Source organism: Pan troglodytes, chromosome 4, assembly GCF_028858775.2.
Source record: "Pan troglodytes isolate AG18354 chromosome 4, NHGRI_mPanTro3-v2.0_pri, whole genome shotgun sequence".
NCBI lineage: Eukaryota > Metazoa > Chordata > Mammalia > Primates > Hominidae > Pan > Pan troglodytes.
In genome coordinates, this window is record NC_072402.2 from 76,653,850 (window position 1) to 76,676,169 (window position 22,320).

The window sequence follows — 22,320 nt, forward strand, 5'->3', positions numbered from 1 at the left end:
GCATCAATAGAAATGCTCATATGGCTTTTTTCCTTCATTCTATTAATATGATATATCACATTGATTGATTTGCATATGTCAAACCATTCTTGTATTCCTAGTATAAATCTGAATTGATCAGATGGATGACCTTTTCAACGTGTTCTTGAATTCATTTTGCTAGTGTTTTCTTGAGGATTTTTGCATGAGTGTCTATCAGGGATATTGGCCTGCAGTTTTCTTTTTTTGATGTGTCTGTTTCTGGTTTTGGAATCAGGGCAATACTGGCCTCATAGATTGAGTTTGGAAGTATCCCTCCTCCTCTGTTTTTCAGAATAGTTTGAGTAGGATTTGTGTTAGTTCTTTAAATGTTTGGTAAAATTCAGCAGTGAAGCCATTGGGTCCTGGGCTTTTCTTTGCTGGGAGACTTTTTATTATGACTTTGATTTTATTACTTGTTGTCTATCTGTTCAGGTTTTGGATTTCTTCATGGTTTGATCTTGGTAGGTTGTATGTGTCTAGGAATTTGTCCATTTCTTCTAGGTTTTCCAATTTATTGGCATATAGTTGCTCATTAGAAGTCTCTAATAATCCTTTGAATTTCTGCAGTATCAGTTGTAATGTCTTTTTTATCAATTCAGCCACTCTGTGTCTTTTGATTGAAGAGTTTAGTTCATTTACATTCAGTGTTATTATTGATAAGTGAGGACTTACTCCTGCCATTCTGTTATTTGTTTTCTGGTTGTTTTGTGATATTCTTTTCTTTCCTTCCTTCCTGTCTTCCTTTTTGTGAAGGTGATTTTCTCTGGTGGTATGTTTTAACTTCTTGCTTCTTATTTTTTGTGTATCTGTTGTATGCTTTTTGGTTTGAGGTTACTTGAGGCTTGTGAGTAATATCTTATAGCCTGTTATTTTAAACTGATGACAACTTGACATTGATTGCAAAAATAAACAGAGAAAACTAATAAAAACTCTAGATTTCACTTCATCCCTCCACTTTTTAACTTTTTGTTATTTCTATTTATGTATTATTATACTATCTGTGTCTTAAAAAGTTGTTGTAGTTATTTTTCTTTATTTTATTTTATTATTATACTTTCAGTTTTAGCGTACATGTGCACAATGTGCAGGTTTGTTACATATGTATACATGTGCCATGTTGGTGTGCTGCACCCATTAACTCATCATTTACATTAGGTATATCTCCTAATGCTATCCCTCCCCCCTCCCGCCACCCTACAACAGACCCTGGTGTGTGATGTTCCCCTTCCTGTGTCCATGTGTTCTCATTATTCAGTTCCCACCTATGAGTGAGAACATGCGGTGTTTGGTTTTTTGTCCTTGCGATAGTTTGCTGAGAATGATGGTTTCCAGCTTCATCCATGTCCCTACAAAGGACATGAACTCATCCTTTTTTATGGCTGCATAGTATTCCATGGTGTATATGTGCCACATTTTCTTAATCCAGTCAATCATTGTTGGACATTTGGGTTGGTTATTTTTCATTGGTTTGTCTCAAGATATGAGTAGTTTTCACACCGCAGTCATAGTGTTAATAATATTCTTTGTTTTTCTGTGTACTTGCTATAACCAATGAGTTTTGTACCTTCAGATGATTTTTATTGCTCATCAATGTCCTTTTCTTTCAGATCAAAGAACTCCCTTTAGCATTTCTTATAGAACAGGACTGGTATGGACGAAATCTCTCAGCTTTTGTTTGTCTGGAAACGTTTATTTCTCTTTCATGTTTGAAGAATATTTTCACTGGATATGTTATTCTAGGATAAGTTTTTTTGTTTTTTCTTTCAGCATTGTAAATATATCCTGTCACTCTCCTGGCCTGTAAGGTTTCCACTGAGAAGCCTGTTGCCAGACATATTGGAGCTCCATTGTGTGTTATTTGTTTCTCTTCTCCTGCTGCTTTTAGGATCCTTTCTTTATCCTTGACCTCAGGGAGTTTGATTATTAAATGTCTTGAGATAGTCTTATTTGAGATAAATCTTCTTGGTGTTCTGTAATCTTCTCATGCTTGAATATTGATATCTTTCTCTAGGTTTGGGAAGTTCTCTATTATTATCACTTTGAATACACTTTCTACCCTTATCTCTCACTCTACCTCCTCTTTAAGGCCAAGAACTCTTAGATTTGCCCTTTTGAGGCTATTTTCTAGATTTTGTAGACACTTGTCATTCTTTTTTATTATTTTTTGTCTCCTCTAACCGTATTTTCAAATAGCCAAATTTTCAAGTGTCTTCTAGCTCACTGATTCTTTCTTCTGCATGATCGTTTCTGCTGTTAAGATACTCTCATGCATTCTTCAATATGTCAATGCATTTTTCAACTCCAGAATTTCTACTTGATTATTTTTAATTCTTTCAACAGCTTTGTTAAATTTACCTGATATGATTCTGAATTCCTTCTCTGTGTTACCTTGAATTTTGTTGAGTTTCCTTGAAACAGCTATTTTGAATTCTCTGTCTGAAAAGGCACATATCTCTGTGTCTTCAGGATTGGTCCCTGGTGCCTTGTTATTTATTTTATTTAATTTTTTTGAGGCAGGGTCTCACTGTGTTGCCCAGGCTGGAGTGCAGTGGCATGATTTTGGCTCACTGCAGTCTCCACCTCCTGGACTCAAGTCATCCTCTCACGTCAGCCTCCCAAGTAGCTGGTAGCTGGTACTACAGGCACACACCACCACCCAGCTAATTTTTGTATTCTTCTAGTGACAGGGTTTCACCATGTTGCCCAGGCTGTTCTCAAACTCCTGAGCTCAAGTGACCTCCAGCCTCAGCCTCCCAAAGTGCTGGGATTACAGGAGTGAGCCACTGTACTTGGCCCTGGTGCCTTATTTAGTTCATTTGGTAAGGTCATGTTTTTCTGGATGGGCTTGATTCTTGTGGATGTTCGTCGGTGTCTGGACATTGAAAAGTTAGGTATTCTTTATAGTCTTTGCAGTGTGGGCTTATTTGTAGCCATCCTTCTTGCAAAGGCTTTCCAGGTATTTGAAGGGACTTGGGTATTGTAATCTAAGTTTTTGGTCACTACAGCTGTATCTATATTAGGGGACACCCCAAGCCCTATAATGCTGTGGTTCTTGCAGACTTGCAGATGTGTGCCACCTTGGTGGTCTTGGATAAGATCTGGAAGAATTCTCTGGAGCACCAGGCAGAGATTCTTGTTCTCTTCCCTTACTTTCTCCCGAACAACTGGAGTCTCTCTCTTTGTCCTGAGCTGCCTGGAGGTGGGGGAAGGGTGTCTCAAGCACCCCTGTGGTCACCATCACTGGGACTGCACTGGGTTAGACCTGAAGTTATCATGGCACTGTGTCTCGCCCAAGGCCCACGGTAACCACTGCCTGGCTACCGTCTATGTTTGCTCAAGGCCCTGGTCCTCTACAGTCAGCAGGTGGCAAAGCCACCCGAGCTTTTGTTCTTCCCTTCAGAGTGGCAAGGTCTCCCTGAGTTGGGGTGTGTCCAGAGATGCCATCTGGGAGCTAGGGCCTGGAGCCAAAAACTGTAGGAATCTACCTGTGGCTAAACTGGTACCCAAGCCACAAGACAAAGTCCTTCTCACACTTTCCTCCCCTTTCCACAAGCAGAGGAGTCTCTCCCCATGGCCACTACTGCCCCAGGGCCACAATGAGTATATCCTCATTACCTCCAGTGTTCATTCAAGGCCCAAGATCTCTTCAGTCAGCTTTTGGTGAATGCTGCCATGCCTGGGACTTTCCCTTCAGGGCACTGGACTCCCATGTGACCCAGAGAAGGTTCAACAATGCTGTCTAAGAGCCGAGTCCTGCAATCTGGGGCCCCAAGAGCCCACTTAGTACTATAGCCAACAGTGGCTGAGGTTGTACCTTGTTTTTTGGTTTTTATGAAGGCACTTTTTTGTGTGGATAGTTGCTTAATTTGGTGTTCCTGTGAGGAGGACAATCAGTGGAGACTTCTGTTCAGCCATCTTGCTCTACCTCCTGTGTATGAATTTCTCTGGCCATATACTTCAAGGTATTTTGGGATTCTTTCTGCTTTTCTGAATATCTGGAAACTTATAAACTTGAGGGGAAATGTATTTATCATTTAAAAAATATTTACTGTCTTCCTGCCATGTTAAGTGCTATGCAGAACTGGCCAGAATAGAAATTCCTATTCTACTGACTTTCTAGAGTAGAAAATTGGACAGAGTCCCTTACAGTATATGGTAAATGTGACATGAATGATGAAAATGCTCTAGTATGGAGAGGTGTCACTACTGAATAATGGTCAGAGGACATGAAGTATGGCCTGGGCCTTGCGGGATGGGTAGAATTTTGATAGCTGATAACATTCTGGGCAGATATCAGGAAGTTTTAAAACCAAATTAATTTGAGCATAAAGTTTATATTGGAAAGATAAAGCTATATCTTGGCTTTGAATGCCATACTGAGAAGTCCAGTCATTTAACAGATAACAAACTTCAATCACGTTATTGGTAATTATTTTTTCAGCTATCCATTTAATCTCCCAAATGTAGTTTTATAAAAACTGTTTGGTATTTTTATGATATGTTTCTCTCTGAAATTGATATATGCATTTGTGTGTCTATTACCTTTCTTTGAAGCATTAATAAAACTTATAAACTATGTCAAATCATTCAAAAGGTATTTGCTAGATGGCCAAAAAGGTCACCTCCACCTTTTATCATTTTTCTAGATAGAGAATTTTAGGGAGGGAGAAACAGTTACTTTTTTCCACTGAAAACTTCCTGTTAGCCTCCCTTCATGAATGCTGTCTGACCTGCTTAGAAAAGAATTTGACAAGACACAGTAATGAAAGAGCTCAAAGTTACATTATTTTGTATGAAGAAGGCAAACAGTATATTTCAAATACTTTCCATGCTTTATTAAAATTATGAACTTTTGAAGGAACCCTAAATTTATAATAGACATAGCAAATGTTAATTAATTGTTTCAGTACTTGTTTTTTAATATGGCTAAATAATTTAAAGAAAAAAACATGGTATTTCACATATAATATATAAACAAATTGTTTAGTTCATATTAAAAGTATGATAAATTTGTGCTAACAAGTCAAGAAACTTTAAGGCAGCTTAGTAATGGAAAATAGATGTAATGATGCTTCCAGGTAACCTCTTAAAAACCGAAGTCTTATCTTGTCACTGTCATGTATAGGCGTCACACATTAACCTCAAAATAAACCATGATTAAGGGCTTCTAGGATCACTTTGATCTTGCTCTTTCAGCCTGATCCAGTGCTATGCAGACCCTTAATCTCCCTTTCCCTGTAATCACACTGGACTTTTTCAGTCCCTTCAAATAATGTACTCACTTACGCCTGGAGGCCTTTATGTGTCCTGTCCCTGTCTCTTTGCCTGGAATATTCTAGTCTCTCCCTTTGGTTGACTGACTTCTATATATTTTGTTTCATCTCATTTTAAATAATCAGTTAATCAGAATCTACATGCTCCCCTCTCAGAGCACCTCATACTTTGACAGCAGTTTCCACCTCATTTTTATTTATGTTTGTTTTCCTCATTAAGCTAAATTCCTTGACAGGAATAGTGTCTACTGGTACAGATTATTTATAAAGTATGCATATTCTAAATTTCAATAGATGTTGTGAAATTACCTTTAAATAGATTATATCACTTTTTGCTGTGTATAGGAGGGCCTGTTTTCCCAGTCTTACCTCTTTACATGATATCAGTTTTGAAAAAAGCTTCTTATTTTTAAAATCTGTAACTGTTTTTAGCTAGCTCAAATATCTTTTTAGACATTTATTGGCCAATTGTATTGTTTTCTATATTCCCATTTTTCTGTTGATTTGTAAGAGCTCATCACATATTAAGGATAATGAGTCTGTCATATAAATTACAAATATTTTTTCGCAATTTTGTCTGTGTGCTAGATGGCTTCTCCGCCTTGAGTTTTGTATCCCTTAAAACCCTGCTCTACTCTATGCCCCAGAATGTTCTTCTAAATATCCTGCTCACTTCTCTTATGCTTTCCAGGCTGTGAACATGCTATTTCACCTGACTAAAACAGTGGTTTCAACTTCTTAAAAATTTCATGAATATTATAGAATATTGTGATTCCTTAGGAACTACTGGTTCTAAAGAGTCTTGTCTTTAACCCTTTTGTGCCTTTTATACTCAGAATTGCTTATTTAATTATCCATTACTGGACTGAAATTTTAAGACTGACAATTCCTTGTCTTCTCTCCCCACCCTCCAGTATGGATTACGGGGGCCTTACACCTAGCACAGTACTGGCAAATAGTATGCTGTTTTGTTTGTTTGCTTTTAAGTTATTCTATTTTTAAATTTTAATCTATTTATTTATTTATTTATTTAGAGACCAGGTTATGACACTGGCTAATGTTTGTATTTTTGGTAGAGACAGGGTTTCACTGTATTGCCAAAACTGGTCTTAAACTCTGGGACTCAAGTGATCCACCTGCCTCAGCCTCCCAAAGTGCTGGGATTACAGGCCTGAGCCACTGCGCCCGCCAGTAGATAGTGTGCTCCTCATAAGCAAGTATGGAGTTAATCAATCATGACTGCTCTAGAGTACTCTTCTATTGGAAAGGAGCTGGCACTTTGTGACATTTGTAGCCTTTTCTGCTTCCTCTGGTTTTTCACTGTATTTTACATAATGAGATAATTGATCTTGGTGAGTAAGGCAGAGGAACATATCCCTATTCTTTTAGGACCATAAAGTTTGTCTGATCTTTTGTGGACTTTTAAATAGTGCTTATTCTTTTTTGTGTACCAAGTAATGAAGTGATGAGAGAGTGAATCTAGAAAGTAAGGAAAAGTTCAGGGTATAGAAATAGCTATTCAGTGACTTTGTATTTTTACTTGTGTTCTTAAGAACCTTTATTCATGTAATGCAAAGTAATTTGTGTTGAAGTTGAACTTGTGAGAAAATATATAGTACCTAATGCATTCTCATTTGGAATATGTGATCTGTAGAAATGGAAATATTTTTATTTATTTTACTGTTTTTATAGGAGGTTCGTAAAGTGAATGAAAGCATCAAGTATAATCACCCATTGAGAAAATGTGTTGATACAATACTTAAAAAGGTAATGAAATCATCTTGTCTGTTTCCTTTTGAAATATAACTTATATAATATTATACCAAAAGTACCAGAAAAGTATGAAAACAGCCTATAGCTGAGGTCTTCTAAATTCATTTTCATAGAAATATCAACCCAACACCATTTGTACTTTGAATTTTTTTAATTACTGCAAGTTTAACACTAATTATTGGCAGTATTTTCTATTGAAATATGGAGATAGAGGTTGAGTAATATATAAGGATTGTCATGACAATGACGGAAATAAACCTTTAAAATGTCATTGTATATGTTCACTAAAGGCATATCTCCTATGAGAAAATAAACCAAGGCCTCAGTAATATCTTACAATCAGCTGTCTACATGTTATTTTACAAATATATTTCATTAATATATTCATGACATATATCATAAAATGAGTGATGTTAACATAGACATTTAATAAACTATACTATATTTAACTATATTTATATTTATATATTTACTATATTTATAATAAACTTAACTATATTTAATAAAGTTAAGGTTTTGATGCATTGGTATTGAATTAGGGGTATTCATATACTTCCAAAAATGGTTATTTGCAGTTCCCCAATTGTCTTTTAAACCCACAGAACCATGGAAACATTTATTTTCCTAGATTTTAAATCTGTTATACTGATTCTTGTGTAGTGTTCTGTTTGGCTAAGATAATACTCATGGAATCACTTTTCTAACTATTTATCTCACATTTGCTACTTTTTGAGAACTACTAAGAGAGGTTAACTAAGTTGCCCAAGTTCATATAGGTAATAAGTGAGTAGTAGTATGGAAGATGACTTTAAATGCATGTATTTATTTCTCTGTGCTATGCCTTTCAAAAATTCAGCATCTTGGATTTGTCATGATTTTGCTTCATTCTTTAGCTAGAAAAATAATTTATCCTACTTAGAATAATCTTCTCAAATACTAGTTGCTTCCTGCAGGTAAGCTCCCCTGCCTATAGCCATCTATACCTATCTGGTATATATGAACACAAAGATTAATATTATAAAGGTGAGAAGAAACTCAGTACATCTTTTAAGACATTTTCAAGAAAATATCAGCAAATGAAGTCTAACTAGAGATGACAATAAAGTAGGAAGATGTTTTTGAGAAAATTAGAACTGCTCAAGAATGAAAGATTTTTAATAAAAATAAATTTTTATCTTTTTACAATTAAGATTTTAAAAAATCTACTTTTTTTTTTTTAGTGCCCTACAGAGTATCAGGAAAAAATGGGTAGGAACATGGATGATTATGAAGATTTTGATGAAAAGCATAATATCTATCCAAGTGAAAAAAGTCTGGTAAAACTGCATAAACAGGTAACTTTGTTAATTATAAGTATTTTACTTAATGATGATTTTAATTAGACTTCTAATCATTGCTCATAAAAAAAGGAATTTTTAGTGAATGTGTATTTAAAACTTCCTTTAATCCCATCCTTATCATTCTTTGAAATATTTTATCTCTGTGTATACCAGCAGGGGTATTATTGGCATTTGGGGAGGGAGAATTCTTCACTGAGCATAACTGTTACATTATATAAAACTGTTACATCATTTTGGAACATTAATATTCTCAGCCTGACCCAGTAAATGCCCTAGCACTTTCCCATTGTTATGACAATCCAAACATGCTCCCTAGTGGAGAGTTGAACCACTGTTGGATCAGAACACTGCCAGGTCTACCCCCATTCTCTTTTTTAGGTGATTTATTCAGTTCAGAGACACCGTCGAACTCAAGTACAATGGCAGATTCTTTTGGAACAAGCATTTTATCTAGAAGATGTAGCAAAAAATGAAACTAGTGCTACTCATCAGTTTGTTCACACCTTTCAATCGCCAGAGCCAGAAAATCGATTTATCCAATATTTTTATAATCCTACATTTGGTATGTAATTTGACATAAATTTCAAACTTTAATGATGAAAAGTTTTCTGTAGAAAGAAGTTATGTATTTTCACCAATGCAAAGTTGAATTTTATTTGTATTATTTGATTTATACCATGTGATATTAAGTATCTGGTAACATTTCCCCAAAATAACTGTTTTACTTATCATATAACATATAATCCATCAGTTTCCACTGTTACTTCACAAATAATAAAAATTCTATTAAAAAAACATGTATACATCAAGCATATTTGTATAATGCATAATATATACAATTATGCATTGCTTAATGACTGGAATTACTCTGAGAAATGTATTGTTAGGCAATTTCATCACTGCATGAGCATCATAGGGTACGTACTAAACCTAGATGGTATAGTACAGGTAGGCAATATGGTATGGCTTATTACTCCTAGGCTACAAACCTATACAGCATGTTACTGTACTGAATAGTGTAGGCAGTTGTAACACAGTGGTTTTTGTGTATATAAACATAGAAAAGATAATAGTAAAAATGCAGTATTGTAATTTTATGGGATCACCATTGTATATGCAGTCCATCATTGACTGGAATGTTGTTATGTGACACATGACTGTACTTAAAATAGTTAGAATTTTAAGTAATTTTACATCACAAGCTTGGGTCTCTTCTTCAGTCTTGACATACTACTGAAATATTTGCTTAAGTAGTCCTCTTTGATTATTAACATTTATTAGTCTTATTATAAAACCTATACTCTGTAGTTATCATTTTTCTCCTTTTTGCTAATTTATGGCAGTCCCTTCAAGTATTGTCAAATTTAGTGTGAAGAAACTTAAAGCAAGTACCAAAGTGTCATAGTATTAAAACTTCTATTTACCTTATTTATTTTTAAAAAATTGTTATATTCACTTGATTCTCCTTTGCATGTTTGGTTTTGAGTATGAAGACTTAATGGCTATAACAAATATCTCAGAAAACTCCTTTAACAAAAATCCTTCCTAATTAAACGAAGGAATGATGTGTTATCTGTTTTCATTCATTCAACAAATATTTGGGTACATTAGTGCTATGTATTATTGGGTGCTGGGTAGCTTGGTATATATCAGTTTAAAAAGACAGAAATTCCTGCCCTTTTGGAGTGAGAAAAACAGACAATAAACATATAAAGGCATAAAGATTCTGAATAGGCAGTTGATTATAGAAATTGAAATTCAAGGGAGGAGTCTGAATTGTAGATATGAATTAGGGTACCATCAATGTGTAGGGAACCATGGGGTCAGAATAAAATCAATAAAGAAGTAATTGAGATAGAGAAAAGAGAAAAGTCTGAGGACCAAGCCTGAGGCACTCCAGAATTTAGAGATTAGGTGGATGAGAAGTAACTAGCAGAAAAGACTAGAAAAGGAGGGGCCAGTGAGATAGGAAAATTAGGACAATGAAGTGTTTTGAGGAAAATAGTATATAAAGTACCTTTTCAAATGTTGCACATAGATTAAGGATCATAAATATTAAGACCTGACCATTGGATTTTAGAGAAGTGAGGGGAGAGGATAAAAAAGTCTGACTGTAATTTAAAAGAAATAAGAAGAGGAGCAATTGGAGACAGACTAGAAAACTCTAAAAATGTTTTCCTTGTAAAAGGGAACAGAGAAAAGGGGTAGTAGCTGAAAAAGGATTGGGGGCATAGTCAAGAGAAATTATCACATGTAATTAGTAAATGATATAATAGAATTTGAGGCCAGGCACGGTGGCTCACGCCTGTAATCCCAGCACTTTGGGAGGCCGAGGCGGGCAGATCACAAGGTCAAGAGATTGAGACCATCCTGGCCAACATGGTGAAACCCCGTCTCTACTAAAAATACAAAAATTAGCTGGGCGTGGTGGTGCGTGCCTGTAGTCCCAGCTACTCGGGAGGCTGAGGCAGGAGAATCACTTGAACAGGAGGCGGAGGTTGCAGTGAGCCGAGATTGCGCCACTGCACTCCAGCCTACCTGTAGTCCCAGCTACTCGGGAGGCTGAGGCAGGAGAATCACTTGAACCCAGGAGGCGGAGGTTGCAGTGAGCCGAGATTGCGCCACTGCACTCCAGCCTACCTGTAGTCCCAGCTACTTGGGAGACTGAGGCAGGAGAATCGCTTGGACCCGGGAGGCAGAGGTTGCAGTGAGCCAAGATTGCACCACTACACTCCAGCCCGGGGACAGAATGAGACTCCGTCAAAAAAAAAAAAAAGAAATAAAGAGAGAGAGAGATGAAAGAAAAGAAAGACAAAAAGAAAGAGAGAAAGAAAGAAAGAGAAAGAAAAGAAAAAATTCATAGAATTTGATAAGACAATAGAGAATTTCTAAGACAATGTTCATGACTAGTAGAGATGAGATGGTGGGAAATAGTGAACAATGAAGAGAATGGTGGAGGTAAGGCACAGATGTAACTAGCTGAGAAGGTGTAGTGTTAGAAACTTGGGAAAATTCTCCTCTGATCGCTTCTGTTTTCTCAATGAAATGTGGAGAGTAAGTATAGGAGAGGAGATTTTAGAGATTTGAGGAGGGAAGAGAAGGTGCAAAATAGTTGCCTAGGAGAGTGGCATGGGAGAAGATTGGGGAATTATAGTAGGCTAGTGAGGCAGTACTGAGGAACCACTTGAAGCTAGTGATTAAGAATTTAAAGTGAGGCCAGTCAACAAGGTGGGGTGTCTTTCTCCTGCAATGTGCAGCTGTGTGGATGCAGGCTGAGAGTAGCCAGGGAGTTGGATTTAAACAGGTGTGATTTAGCTTAGCAGGTACAGTGGAGCAAAATGGGGCAAAGTAAGTGGGATACTGTCCTCAAAGACTGGAATCTGAGCTGCATGAGGAAGGAAGGGTATCAAAGTGTTAAATAACAGTAAAAATGTGATAGAATAAATTGATTTTTCGTCCAGGTATGGTCAGTTAGTGGAGTTGAAATACTGTACTAGATGAAGGTATTGTTTGAAGACAAGGATGCTGGAATGTGATTATATGGAAGGGCTGGATATATTGATAATAAAAGGTTTAGGCATCACTATAGCAACAAGTAATTGAGGTAGGGTGGAGGGAAAGTTCATTAGAGGAGAGGAGGTCAAAGAAATGAGAGATAAGGGTATTGAAAGGGGAATCATTTATGTGGATATTGAAATCACTAGGAATTATGAGAGGAAAGTTGTAAAGAATTACAGTGAACCAGAAGCTAACTATTCAGTAAATGAACTAAAAATATAGCTTTTTAATTTATTGAGCTTTCTTTTTTAAATTTTTATTTATACCTAAATTCAGACTTAAAACCAAAATAGTGCTGGGAGTGGTGGCTCACACCTGTAACCCCAACACTTTGTGAGGCCGAGGTAGGTGGATCATGAGGTCAGGAGATCGAGACCATCCTGGCTAACACGGTGAAACCCTGTCTCTACTAAAAATACAAAAAATTAGCTGGGCATGGTGGCACGTATCTAATAAAAATACAGAAAATTAGCTGGGAGTGGTGGCACACGCCTGTAATTCCAGTTACTCGGGAGGCTGAGGCAGGAGAATCACTTAAACCCCGGAGGCAGAGGTTGCAGTGAGCCGAGGTCACGCCACTGCACTCCAGCCTGGGCGACAGAGCGAGACTCCGTCTCAAAAAAAAAAAAACAAAAAACCAAAACAGTACAAAATATTCCCATATACCCTTCAGCCAGGCTCTCCAATGTTAATATTTTGCCATATTGATTTGCTTTTTCTGTATGTATTTTTTTATTACTATTTTAGAGTTGTATCCAGACATGATGCCTCCTTGTTCCTAAATGTTTCCGTGTATATTTTCTAAAAATAAAGATATTTTCTTACATAGCCAAATACAGCCATCAAAATAAAAAAATTAATATTTATACTCTACCATTATTTACAGACCTTATTCAGATTTTGCTATAATTATCCCAATAATATTTTTTGTAAAAAATCCCAGATCATGCATCGCATTCAGTTGTTATGTCTCCTTAGTTTCCTCTAATCTGACACAGTTTCTCAGTCTTTGTGTTTGATGATATATCAGAAATGTTTTGGGGAGTATAGGCCAGTTTTTTGTTGAATGTCCCTGAATTTGACTTTGATGTTTCTTTAAAATTAGACGCAAGTTCTGCATTTTTCATAGGAATACCACAGCAGCAATGTCACATTCCTATCAGTACATCATAGCAGGAGGCACACGATGTCAGTTTGTCCCATCATGGGTGTCATTTGGTTAGGTTAGTATCTGCCTGGTTTCTCCACTGTAAAATTGTTGTTTTTCTCTTTGTAATTAAGTATCTTATTGGGAGCTATTTTGAAACAATGTAAATATCCCATTACTCTTTTATAGTTTTCCTAATCATTTTTTTCTTTTGTCTTCTAGAATGGTACTGGGAATGTCTTTTGCGACCATGGTTTTACAAGATACTTGCTGTGGTTCTGTCCATCTTCTCTGTGATTGTTGTGTGGTCAGAGTGCACATTCTTTAGCACTACTCCTGTCTTATCCCTCTTTGCGGTCTTCATACAGCTGGCAGAAAAAACATATAATTATATTTATATCGAGGTCAGTTTATTTTATGTCTGTCATAAATAGATGTCACTTCATAGTATAATCCTTAACTGTTTTCTCCATGTATTTCTTCTAGTAAAAATGAAAGCAGTGAGGTTTTCTGCAGTGTTGTTATTCAGACTTCCAGAAATGTGCTTCATTATTTTACCCACACTATAGAAATTAATAACTGTATTTGAAGAGAGATGAAAAGTTGCAAGATAGTGCAGAAATCTGAGATTTTTTTTTCTTTCTGTTTTTTTGGAGGCAGAATCTTGCTCTGTCACCCAGGCTGGAGTGTGGTGGCATCAACATGGCTCACTGCAGCCTCAACTTCCCGGGCTCAAGAAATCCTCTCACCTTCACCTTAGCCTCCCAAGTAGCTGGGCCTACAGCCATGCACCACCATCCCCTGCTAATTTTTGTATTTTTTGTAGAGTCAGGATTTTGCCATGTTGCCCAGGCCGGTCTGGAACTCTTGCACTCAAGTGATCGTCCTGCTTCAGGAGGATCCATCACACTTGGCCCTGGGAATACTTTGATTATATTTATGCCAGTAAAGCTACATAACTTATAGGCCTCATGTGAAGAGTTGCCAAGGGAATGGGAAAAGAGGCTCACATTAGAAGGTAGATTCGAAACTTTTGGATCTAGGATGTTAAACAGTTTGAAGTGTTGGGTTTTTTTCATAATCTTAGTGGGTGATTAAAAAATTCTCTATTACTGTATTTCAATTTTAGAGCATCAATAAATGTTAGCTAGAAATGAAGGCCAGGCTGGGCGTGGTGGCTCACACCTGTAATCCCAGCTCTTTGGGAGGCGAAGGCGAATGGATCATGAGGTCAGGAGTTTGAGACCAGCCTGGCAAACATGGTGAAACCCCGTCTTACTAAAAATACAAAAATTAGCCGGGCGTGGTGGCACATGCCTGTAATCCCAGCTACTCAGTTGGCTGAGGCAGGAGAATCACTTGAACCCAGGAGGTGGAGGTTGCAGTGAGCCAAGATCGCGCCACTGCACTCCAGCCTGGGTGACAGGGCGAGACTCCATCTCAAAAAAACAAAAGAAAAAGAAATGAAGGATAATGCCTGTAATTGTTAAGTGCCAAAGTCTGTTTGTTTTAAACAAACTGCTTTGTTTTTGTTTTTTTCCAGATTGCCTGCTTCCTTTCCATCTTCTTCCTAAGTATCTGTGTTTATTCTACTGTGTTCAGGATTCGTGTATTTAACTATTATTATTTGGCCTCACATCACCAGACTGATGCTTATAGCCTTCTTTTCAGTGGCATGTAAGTAGGATTATGTTTAGAAACAAGAGAAATGTCATCATTGAGTGTATTCTTATGGATCTTTTATTTTTTGTTGTTTACAGGTGTTCCACTAACATCTATATTTCTATCAGCTAATTGATTAGTTTTAAATATTAAATTGATGTTTGTTGATTGCCAGCTACCTCCTGCTTGAGGTTTAAGGTTAAAATAGGTGTGCTAGGTTAGGCTAGAAGGCAGAAGAAGCATACTTAGTGAGCCCGGATTTACCAACCAGAGATTAGCAAGCAGTAGAAACAATGGACAGTTTAGAGACTAAGTCAGACCTAGATGGTGTTCTAAGATTCAGCGGTCTCTCACTGAGTTGAGGAGGACTGAGAAAACCAACAAGAACAATTTTTCCTGAGGAATTCAGAGAGGATTTAGAGAGATGTCTTCAAGTTGGGCAAGATTGTACAATCTATTACCTGTTCTTATTGTTAAATGAGTCCTATTAGGTATTTATAAAGGATGAACTTAGATAATTTTATAGAGGAGTTGACATCCAAAGTATTTTTAAGCATCTTTTTTGTTGTTTTCCAAATAATTATGGACTCATGGGAAGTTGCAAATGTAGCACAAAAAGTCCTATGTAACCTTCACGCTACCCCCAGTGATATCAAAACCAGGAAATGAGAGTAAAACATTACTATTAACTACAAACTACAGACTTTATTTAGTTCTCACCATTTTTTATCCTTCATTCGTGTGTGTGTGTGTGTGTGTGTGTGTGTGTGTAGATTCCTATAGCCACCAACACAATCAGGATTCAGAACAGTTCTATCACCACAAAAGAATTATCTCATAATATTTTTTTTTAATTCATACCCACACTTTATTCTCCCCAGCCCCAATTATCCAAGTGTGTGGGTTTGTAAGGCATTCTTTTTATTTGGACAGAATTGAACAACTTTATATCTGTGCTTGTCAGAATGACATATGTTGATACAACTTCAGTTCTTTTATGTACTGAATACAATTCACCTTGAGGATGTTACTGTCCTTGTCATGCTGTGAGATGGATTTTACGGATGGCTTAGTTGTAGGAGATGATACAAAGGCACTCCACAACTTGTGGGGATAAAGCAATGGCAGAAACCATAAAAGCAAGGAGCTTGAGGCTGTAGTCACGTAGGCATTGATGTGGCAATTTTCAGAATATCTCCCAAGTAAGTGAGGGCAGGTCACATTAAGAATTCAATATATATAAAGCAAATAGATGAAAATTTTAGCTGTAATTATCTGAAATGTTTTTAATACATCTCAGTATACTATAAAATGTATTTTGCTGCTTTACTTTTTATATACATATTTTTAAATGTTTGTTGCAGGCTATTTTGCCGTTTGACACCTCCTTTATGTCTTAATTTCTTGGGTTTGACCCATATGGATTCATCTATCTCTCACAAGAATACTCAACCAACTGCTTATACATCTGTAAGTACGGTCAGAAAATAGAATTCCTTAGGTTCACTATCTATATGAGGTGCTGTTATTGTGAAATTTCTTTTAATGCCAGCAGAAAAGTTCTATAGTGTTATTGGTAAAATTTTCTCTTAAAGATTGTATACGTATTACTATTGACTAGATAAAAGTGATTTTCCTTCTTTTATGATAAAAATGTTTTTTTTGGTTCGTATATGTTGTCTAGCTGACCAGTATCAAAAGAACTGACCTATACTAATATTAACTTTATATTTGTAGTCAATGTATGTGATAATTTTGAGTAATAATTATATTAATTTTCTTTAAGAGAAAACCTCAATAAAAAGCAGATTTTAAAAAATAAGTCCATTTACTGCTTTTTTTCTACTTTTTAAAAAGTTCAAATGGATTGATATAACTGGTTATAGGCAAATTTTCTAATGATGGAAAGGAATGGAAATTATAGAGCTATTCCAATTTAACTTACTTTTTTCTTGCTCTTCAGATTATGGGTTCCATGAAAGTTTTATCCTTTATTGCAGATGGATTCTATATATATTATCCTATGTTGGTGGTAATTCTCTGCATTGCTACTTATTTTAGGTAAGAAACTTAACATTGTTTTTTCTTTTGCTCTTAAATCTGGATATCCTTTCTCTTTAAAGCTCTTTTAAATATTTACTGATTGAGTTTCAGTTTGTTTCATTGTAGCTTTGGAGAAGCTGGGGATAGTTCGAAGGGACTACTTGAGTGATCAGGTGCGAGTCTCCCTCTAAAAAATTTAAAGAAAAAAGAGGTAGAGTTATTATTCTATTATAATAAATAATACTATTTTAACATTATTCTATTTAGGCTAAAAAATGATAGGATTAATTACAGAATGTTAACTCTAAGTCCTGGCCTTTGACACTGACAGCTATCGTAGCCTGCAAAACACCCTTATGTCCAGCTTTTTTCTAATGACATAAATTAGCCTTAGAGCTTTCCAATAATTATTGCTGGGTGTCTAAATGCTTCAGACCATGGCCAGCACAAAGGGTCAGGTGAGGACCGATTGTAATCAAGCTGTACATTAAGATTAGAGGACAAATTTTCTCCTGTGTCATAAAGTACATGGCATGCTGTTTTCATGGAATTAGAATGAATGGTAGAATCTAGGCAGGAGTGAGATTCAAAAGGGGTTCAAGGATAGGTGTACTTGGCTTCTCGCATCTGTCTTTCCTTTTTACATGTCAGGCCTCCTCATCCTGTACTCTGCCCTCTTTCATTGCTGAAGTGCTCCATAACATACCCAAAATACCACTTTTTCAAAAATACTTAAAAATGTTCATTGCTTACTCTTCTGAGAAAAATAAATTTTATCTACCCACTTTATTTAAATCTTCCAATACCATTTTATAGTTGTTACAGATAATATCTACTAACATTACAGTAATGAGTAAACAGATATTGTTTAAAATACATTCTCTATTGAATTTTTGAAAATATATTTTACTTTCTTATAAGTAAAATAACTAAAAGATTATAACTTCAAATTGTAGCAGGATGAGCCGCAGACAAGAACCCCTCAGACACCGAGTTATAGAAGGAAAGGGCTTTATTCAGCTGGGAGCATCAGCGGACTCACATGTCCAAAAACCGAGATCCCCGAGTGAGCAATTCCTGTCCCTTTTAAGGGCTTACAACTCTAAGGGGGTCCTCGTGAGAGGGTCTTGATAGATTGAGCAAGCAGGGGGTACGTGACTGGGGGCTGTATGCACCGGTAATTAGATCGGAACAGAACAGGACAGGGATTTTCACGATGCTTTTCCATACAATGTCTGAAATTTATAGATAACACAAGCAGTTACGTCAGGGGTTGATTTTTAACTACCAGGCCCAGGGCGCGGTGCTGGGTTATCTGCCTGTGGATTCCATTTCTGCCTTTTAGTTTTTACTTCTTTCTTTGGAGGCAGAAATAGGGCATAAGACAATATGAGGGGTGTTCTCCTCCCTTAAAATAATACTTTTAATATGAACTGATAGCAAATCTGATATTTTTAGTGTTTTCTTTAGGTGGAGACAGTAACAGATCTACAGTGTGAAAATGATATATTAAAAGAAGAGACTAGTCATACTTTGTGTGCCTAAAACTATGTTTTTATTATGTGCTTAATCATTTGAAAAGTTAATAAAGTGGAACATTAAGAACTTGTAATGTATAAATGATTTTTTTAATGTTACAGTTATGCTGGCAAGATTAGCATTTCTTCTTACCTTATTAGATGGTTATATAGATCAAGTGATATGGGGCAGAATAGTGCTCTGTCAACTATAAAATCTTAGCTATAAGGAATCACTATGTCCGAAAGCAAAATTGTTAAACTTAAGATAATCATTAAAAGTGTCTTTCTAGAGTTAATCAGGATAAACTTTGAGTGCCATTTTATCTTTAAGGAAAAAAAAAAGGTTGTATTCCTTAATTTTCGGATTAACTCACAAAATAGATCTTCTGTTATAGAAACACCTGAAGCAATGCCTTACTGACATTTCAATGATAGGTTAACTTGATAAGTTCATTTTCATTTGAAATGCTGCCATAATTAGTCTAATTCCCACACTATTAGCAACACAGCCACACCCAGAGTTAATATTCAGACCTACCTGCCTAGAGAGCATAAGTTGTTTCCTGATACTTCAGACAAAGAGAAAACTTTCCCAGAGACAGTGATCTAATTCTGAGCTTCTCATCCCGGAGTATAGTACTCCCATAAGGATATGAAGATGGTAAGGAAATGTTTGAAGTCAGAGAATTAACATGATCATCTACAAAACCCCAATTTTACCCAATGGTAATGCATAAAAAACATTTTTATATGAATGAAACAAGTAGATATATTATGGATTAGCTAGATATTTACACATTTTTACTGCAAAATGGAATGGAGATCTTCACTTTTTCTAAATTGCTTTCCTGTTTTCCCTTCGTCTCTCTCTCTCCTTCACCACTTTCTCCTCCTCTTCTTCCCTCTCTGTGTAGAAGTACATCACTGAAAAAGTTTGAGAACTAATATAATAAAAAGAGCTGCTTGGTTTTTATTTTCTCTGGGATTTAAATTCTAGGTCTGTCATTTATTAAGGGATCTTTAGCAAAGTATTTAACCCCTTAGGCCTGTTTTCTTATCTGTAAAGTGATATTTATCTCTTAGAGTGATAGTTAAAATTAAATAAGAAGGCATCTGTAAATTATCTGATGTATAGTTGGATCTTAAGAAATATTAATCCTGCTTATTCACCTATCATTTCCTTCCTTGTGTTCCATATTTTCAGTATTCTTGTCTTGTACAACAATCAAATTTAAAGTAAATAGCAAATAAGATATAAGGTAGTAGTCTTCAGATAAGATATAGTAATCAATTTGTAGTGTATAAAAGCTATTTAAATAGTTAACTAGATCAGAGGAAAAAAATTGCTCTTACATTATTACAGTTATCATTTTAGCATCTTGGTATAATTGTTTTCTGAAGGTATGCTGATAACTTGACTTAATTGACATCTATAAGAAACCTGAATATAGTGCATACCCTAATCAGTGAAGTACAGGGCATACACTTCTTAGAAAGGGAGATAAGTGGTACTTCCTGAAGCATGTCAGATGTGACAGTAGATAACTATATGATAACAGATAATGAAGCATAGTCTTCTTTTGGAGTGACAATGCTAAAGAACAATTCATCTAAATATTTACAATGTGAAATAATGTTTGTCTTTTTAAAAAATCTGCTTTTATTAGTTTGGGAACCCGTTGTTTGAATCTGCTCGGTTTCCAGCAGTTTATGGGAGATGATGATATGACATCAGACTTAGTTAATGAAGGAAAAGAATTAATCAGAAAAGGTAAGATTTGTCTTTTAAAATAAATGAAGGGAAAATACTAAGTGCTAAGACTCAAAATACAAAATTAATATTTGTATAGTTTGTGAATAATTTTTAATCTATTCTAAGAAATTATGAATTAATGCACATTTTTAGCTAAAAATGTACAATAGCCTTTCTAGCAAAAATAATTTGAAAACATGAATAATTGTTTTATCGGTCTTTAAGAAATTCTGAAGCTTAAATTATTAGTATGTCTGCAGCGAGATAACACCCTTGTATGGTCTTGGAATCATTTTCATGTTTACCTTGAAACATATTTGCCAAGTTCTGTACAACTATAAAACTCATTAATTTAAAGAATCATCAGTTTGATACTGCATGGGAAATCATTCAAACAAAGGCTACTTTTTTAGAACGTGATCATTAACAGCCTGTTAGAATACATGGCACTCTAGTAGAATCAAATCACAAAACTGAGTGTATTAAATTTACTGATGTTCAAAGTGATGATAGCATGGAGTGAAAAAAACTTGACTTTTGGGACATTGGTTCTTAGACATTCTCCCTACTTGAGTCTGGGGCTTTTGTGTGATTATGAGTTGAATGTAAGACAAAATGTATTGCAGCTCCAAAATAAGCTAGTGTAGCCTTCACGTGCTCTCCTATTAGACCTCATATGGCATAGCACATCCAGTCCTGGGTAAGATTTTTAAGAATAAGACTGATAAATTAGAAGGTATTTAGAGAAGGACAGCTAGAATTGTGAGTCTGTAGGGCATATCCTGGGGGAAAAAAAGTGAAAACATCTTGTCTGTAACCTAAAGAGAGTAACAAGGAAAGCGACTCATACAGAAAGAAAAGAAGTATGAACTTAACTTAGAAGACAGGAATAAAAGAATAGAATTTACAGAGAAACAAATTTCAGGTCATTGTGAGAAAGAAATCTTTCTTCCCTAAAGTTATTTAAGCGGAGACTACAGGGCCATCTGCAACAAAAATAGAGAAGGCATTCACTACTGAGTAAGGTAACCTCTCAAATTCTTTCCAGCAATAACCTATAACATTTGATTTTGTGATAATTTAAAAGAAATACCGGTCATTGCCTGCTATCTTTACTTCAGTTGCACTATGTCTGATTAAACCATGTTATGCCATATTTGAGATCATTTTTCTGTCTTTAGAGAAGAGAAAAAGGCAAAGGCAAGAAGAAGGTGAAAATCGAAGAAGAGTAAGTACAGTATTAATTTCTGTAATCTGAAGATTATTTGAAATTTAATTTCTTAAGAATCCTACTAATTTGGAATAATTAGCTAAAGACAGAAAAAAACAGTGGAAAAATGTTATAAGATATATTTTTAAAGAAAGGGAATTTTAATACTTTCAGGTATATACGCTAAGTATCCTGACAGACCTGTTCTAAAAGTCATTAGTAATAAATTGCTTTGTGTTTAGCATTGAGCAGCTTCTTGCCTAAAGTAGGTGCTCCATGAATATTTGTCGAATGAATAAATACATAAATTTGTGTATTCTTGCTATTAAAGTGGTTTTGATTGCTTTAAAATTGTTTCTCTTTTTTTGGTGCTGTGACATTAATTTTATTCCTCCTTAATTTTTCTTTAAGCCTCCATTTTCTGAGGCAAACTACCCTCCTGAAGAAAATGAAAAGGCAAAAAATGAGTAAAATCTAATTATAATTATCACACTTTTTTTTAACAAATGGGTGTATATACTGGCAAAGTAAAAACTAACAGGAAACTTAATAGTTGTCTTTGTGTATCTTCATATATGTGTATCTTCTTTATTTTAGAATGCAGAACTAGAACCAAAGAGTAGAAGTTACTAGAAATAGATTTCTCTTCTCTATGAGAATTTCTAAATTACACAATTTACCAGAATTGCAATAGGCTTCTCGGACATAGGAAATTACATGCTATCTAGTCAGAGAGCCAAAAAGCATCTGGCAAGGATGTTTTAGAATGAGACCCTGCACTGCATGGAAAGTTGCATTAGGTGACTTCTAATGTCCCTTTCAATTCTAAGAATTTAATGAGTAGAATCCAGTTAATATGGTTTGACTGCATTTAAGATAACACACAATGCCGTGTGAGTCATAGGCTAATTATGTTTGTATACAACTTTAACTGTTGACTTTTTGGCTCTCTAATATTTGTAGTTTATTTGAGTGAAAGAAAATCTTGTTAACGTCTGTTAGTCATTATGGGTTCTCTTA

At 35.6% G+C, this 22,320-nt stretch overlaps 1 protein-coding gene across 2 annotated transcripts in view; it reads left to right on the forward strand.

Moving 5' to 3' along the window:
* Window positions 1-22,320, forward strand: part of LMBRD2 (LMBR1 domain containing 2) — a 53,376-nt gene that overhangs the window by 20,676 nt on the left and 10,380 nt on the right. For both annotated transcript variants that reach the window (XM_527193.8, XM_016953421.4), the window contains 9 exons: window positions 6,987-7,061; window positions 8,288-8,401; window positions 8,786-8,969; window positions 13,335-13,516; window positions 14,656-14,789; window positions 16,139-16,244; window positions 16,738-16,835; window positions 20,005-20,108; window positions 21,272-21,318. In XM_527193.8, the coding sequence (XP_527193.2) occupies window positions 6,987-7,061; window positions 8,288-8,401; window positions 8,786-8,969; window positions 13,335-13,516; window positions 14,656-14,789; window positions 16,139-16,244; window positions 16,738-16,835; window positions 20,005-20,108; window positions 21,272-21,318 (1,044 nt within the window). The remainder of the gene's footprint in view (window positions 1-6,986; window positions 7,062-8,287; window positions 8,402-8,785; window positions 8,970-13,334; window positions 13,517-14,655; window positions 14,790-16,138; window positions 16,245-16,737; window positions 16,836-20,004; window positions 20,109-21,271; window positions 21,319-22,320) is intronic.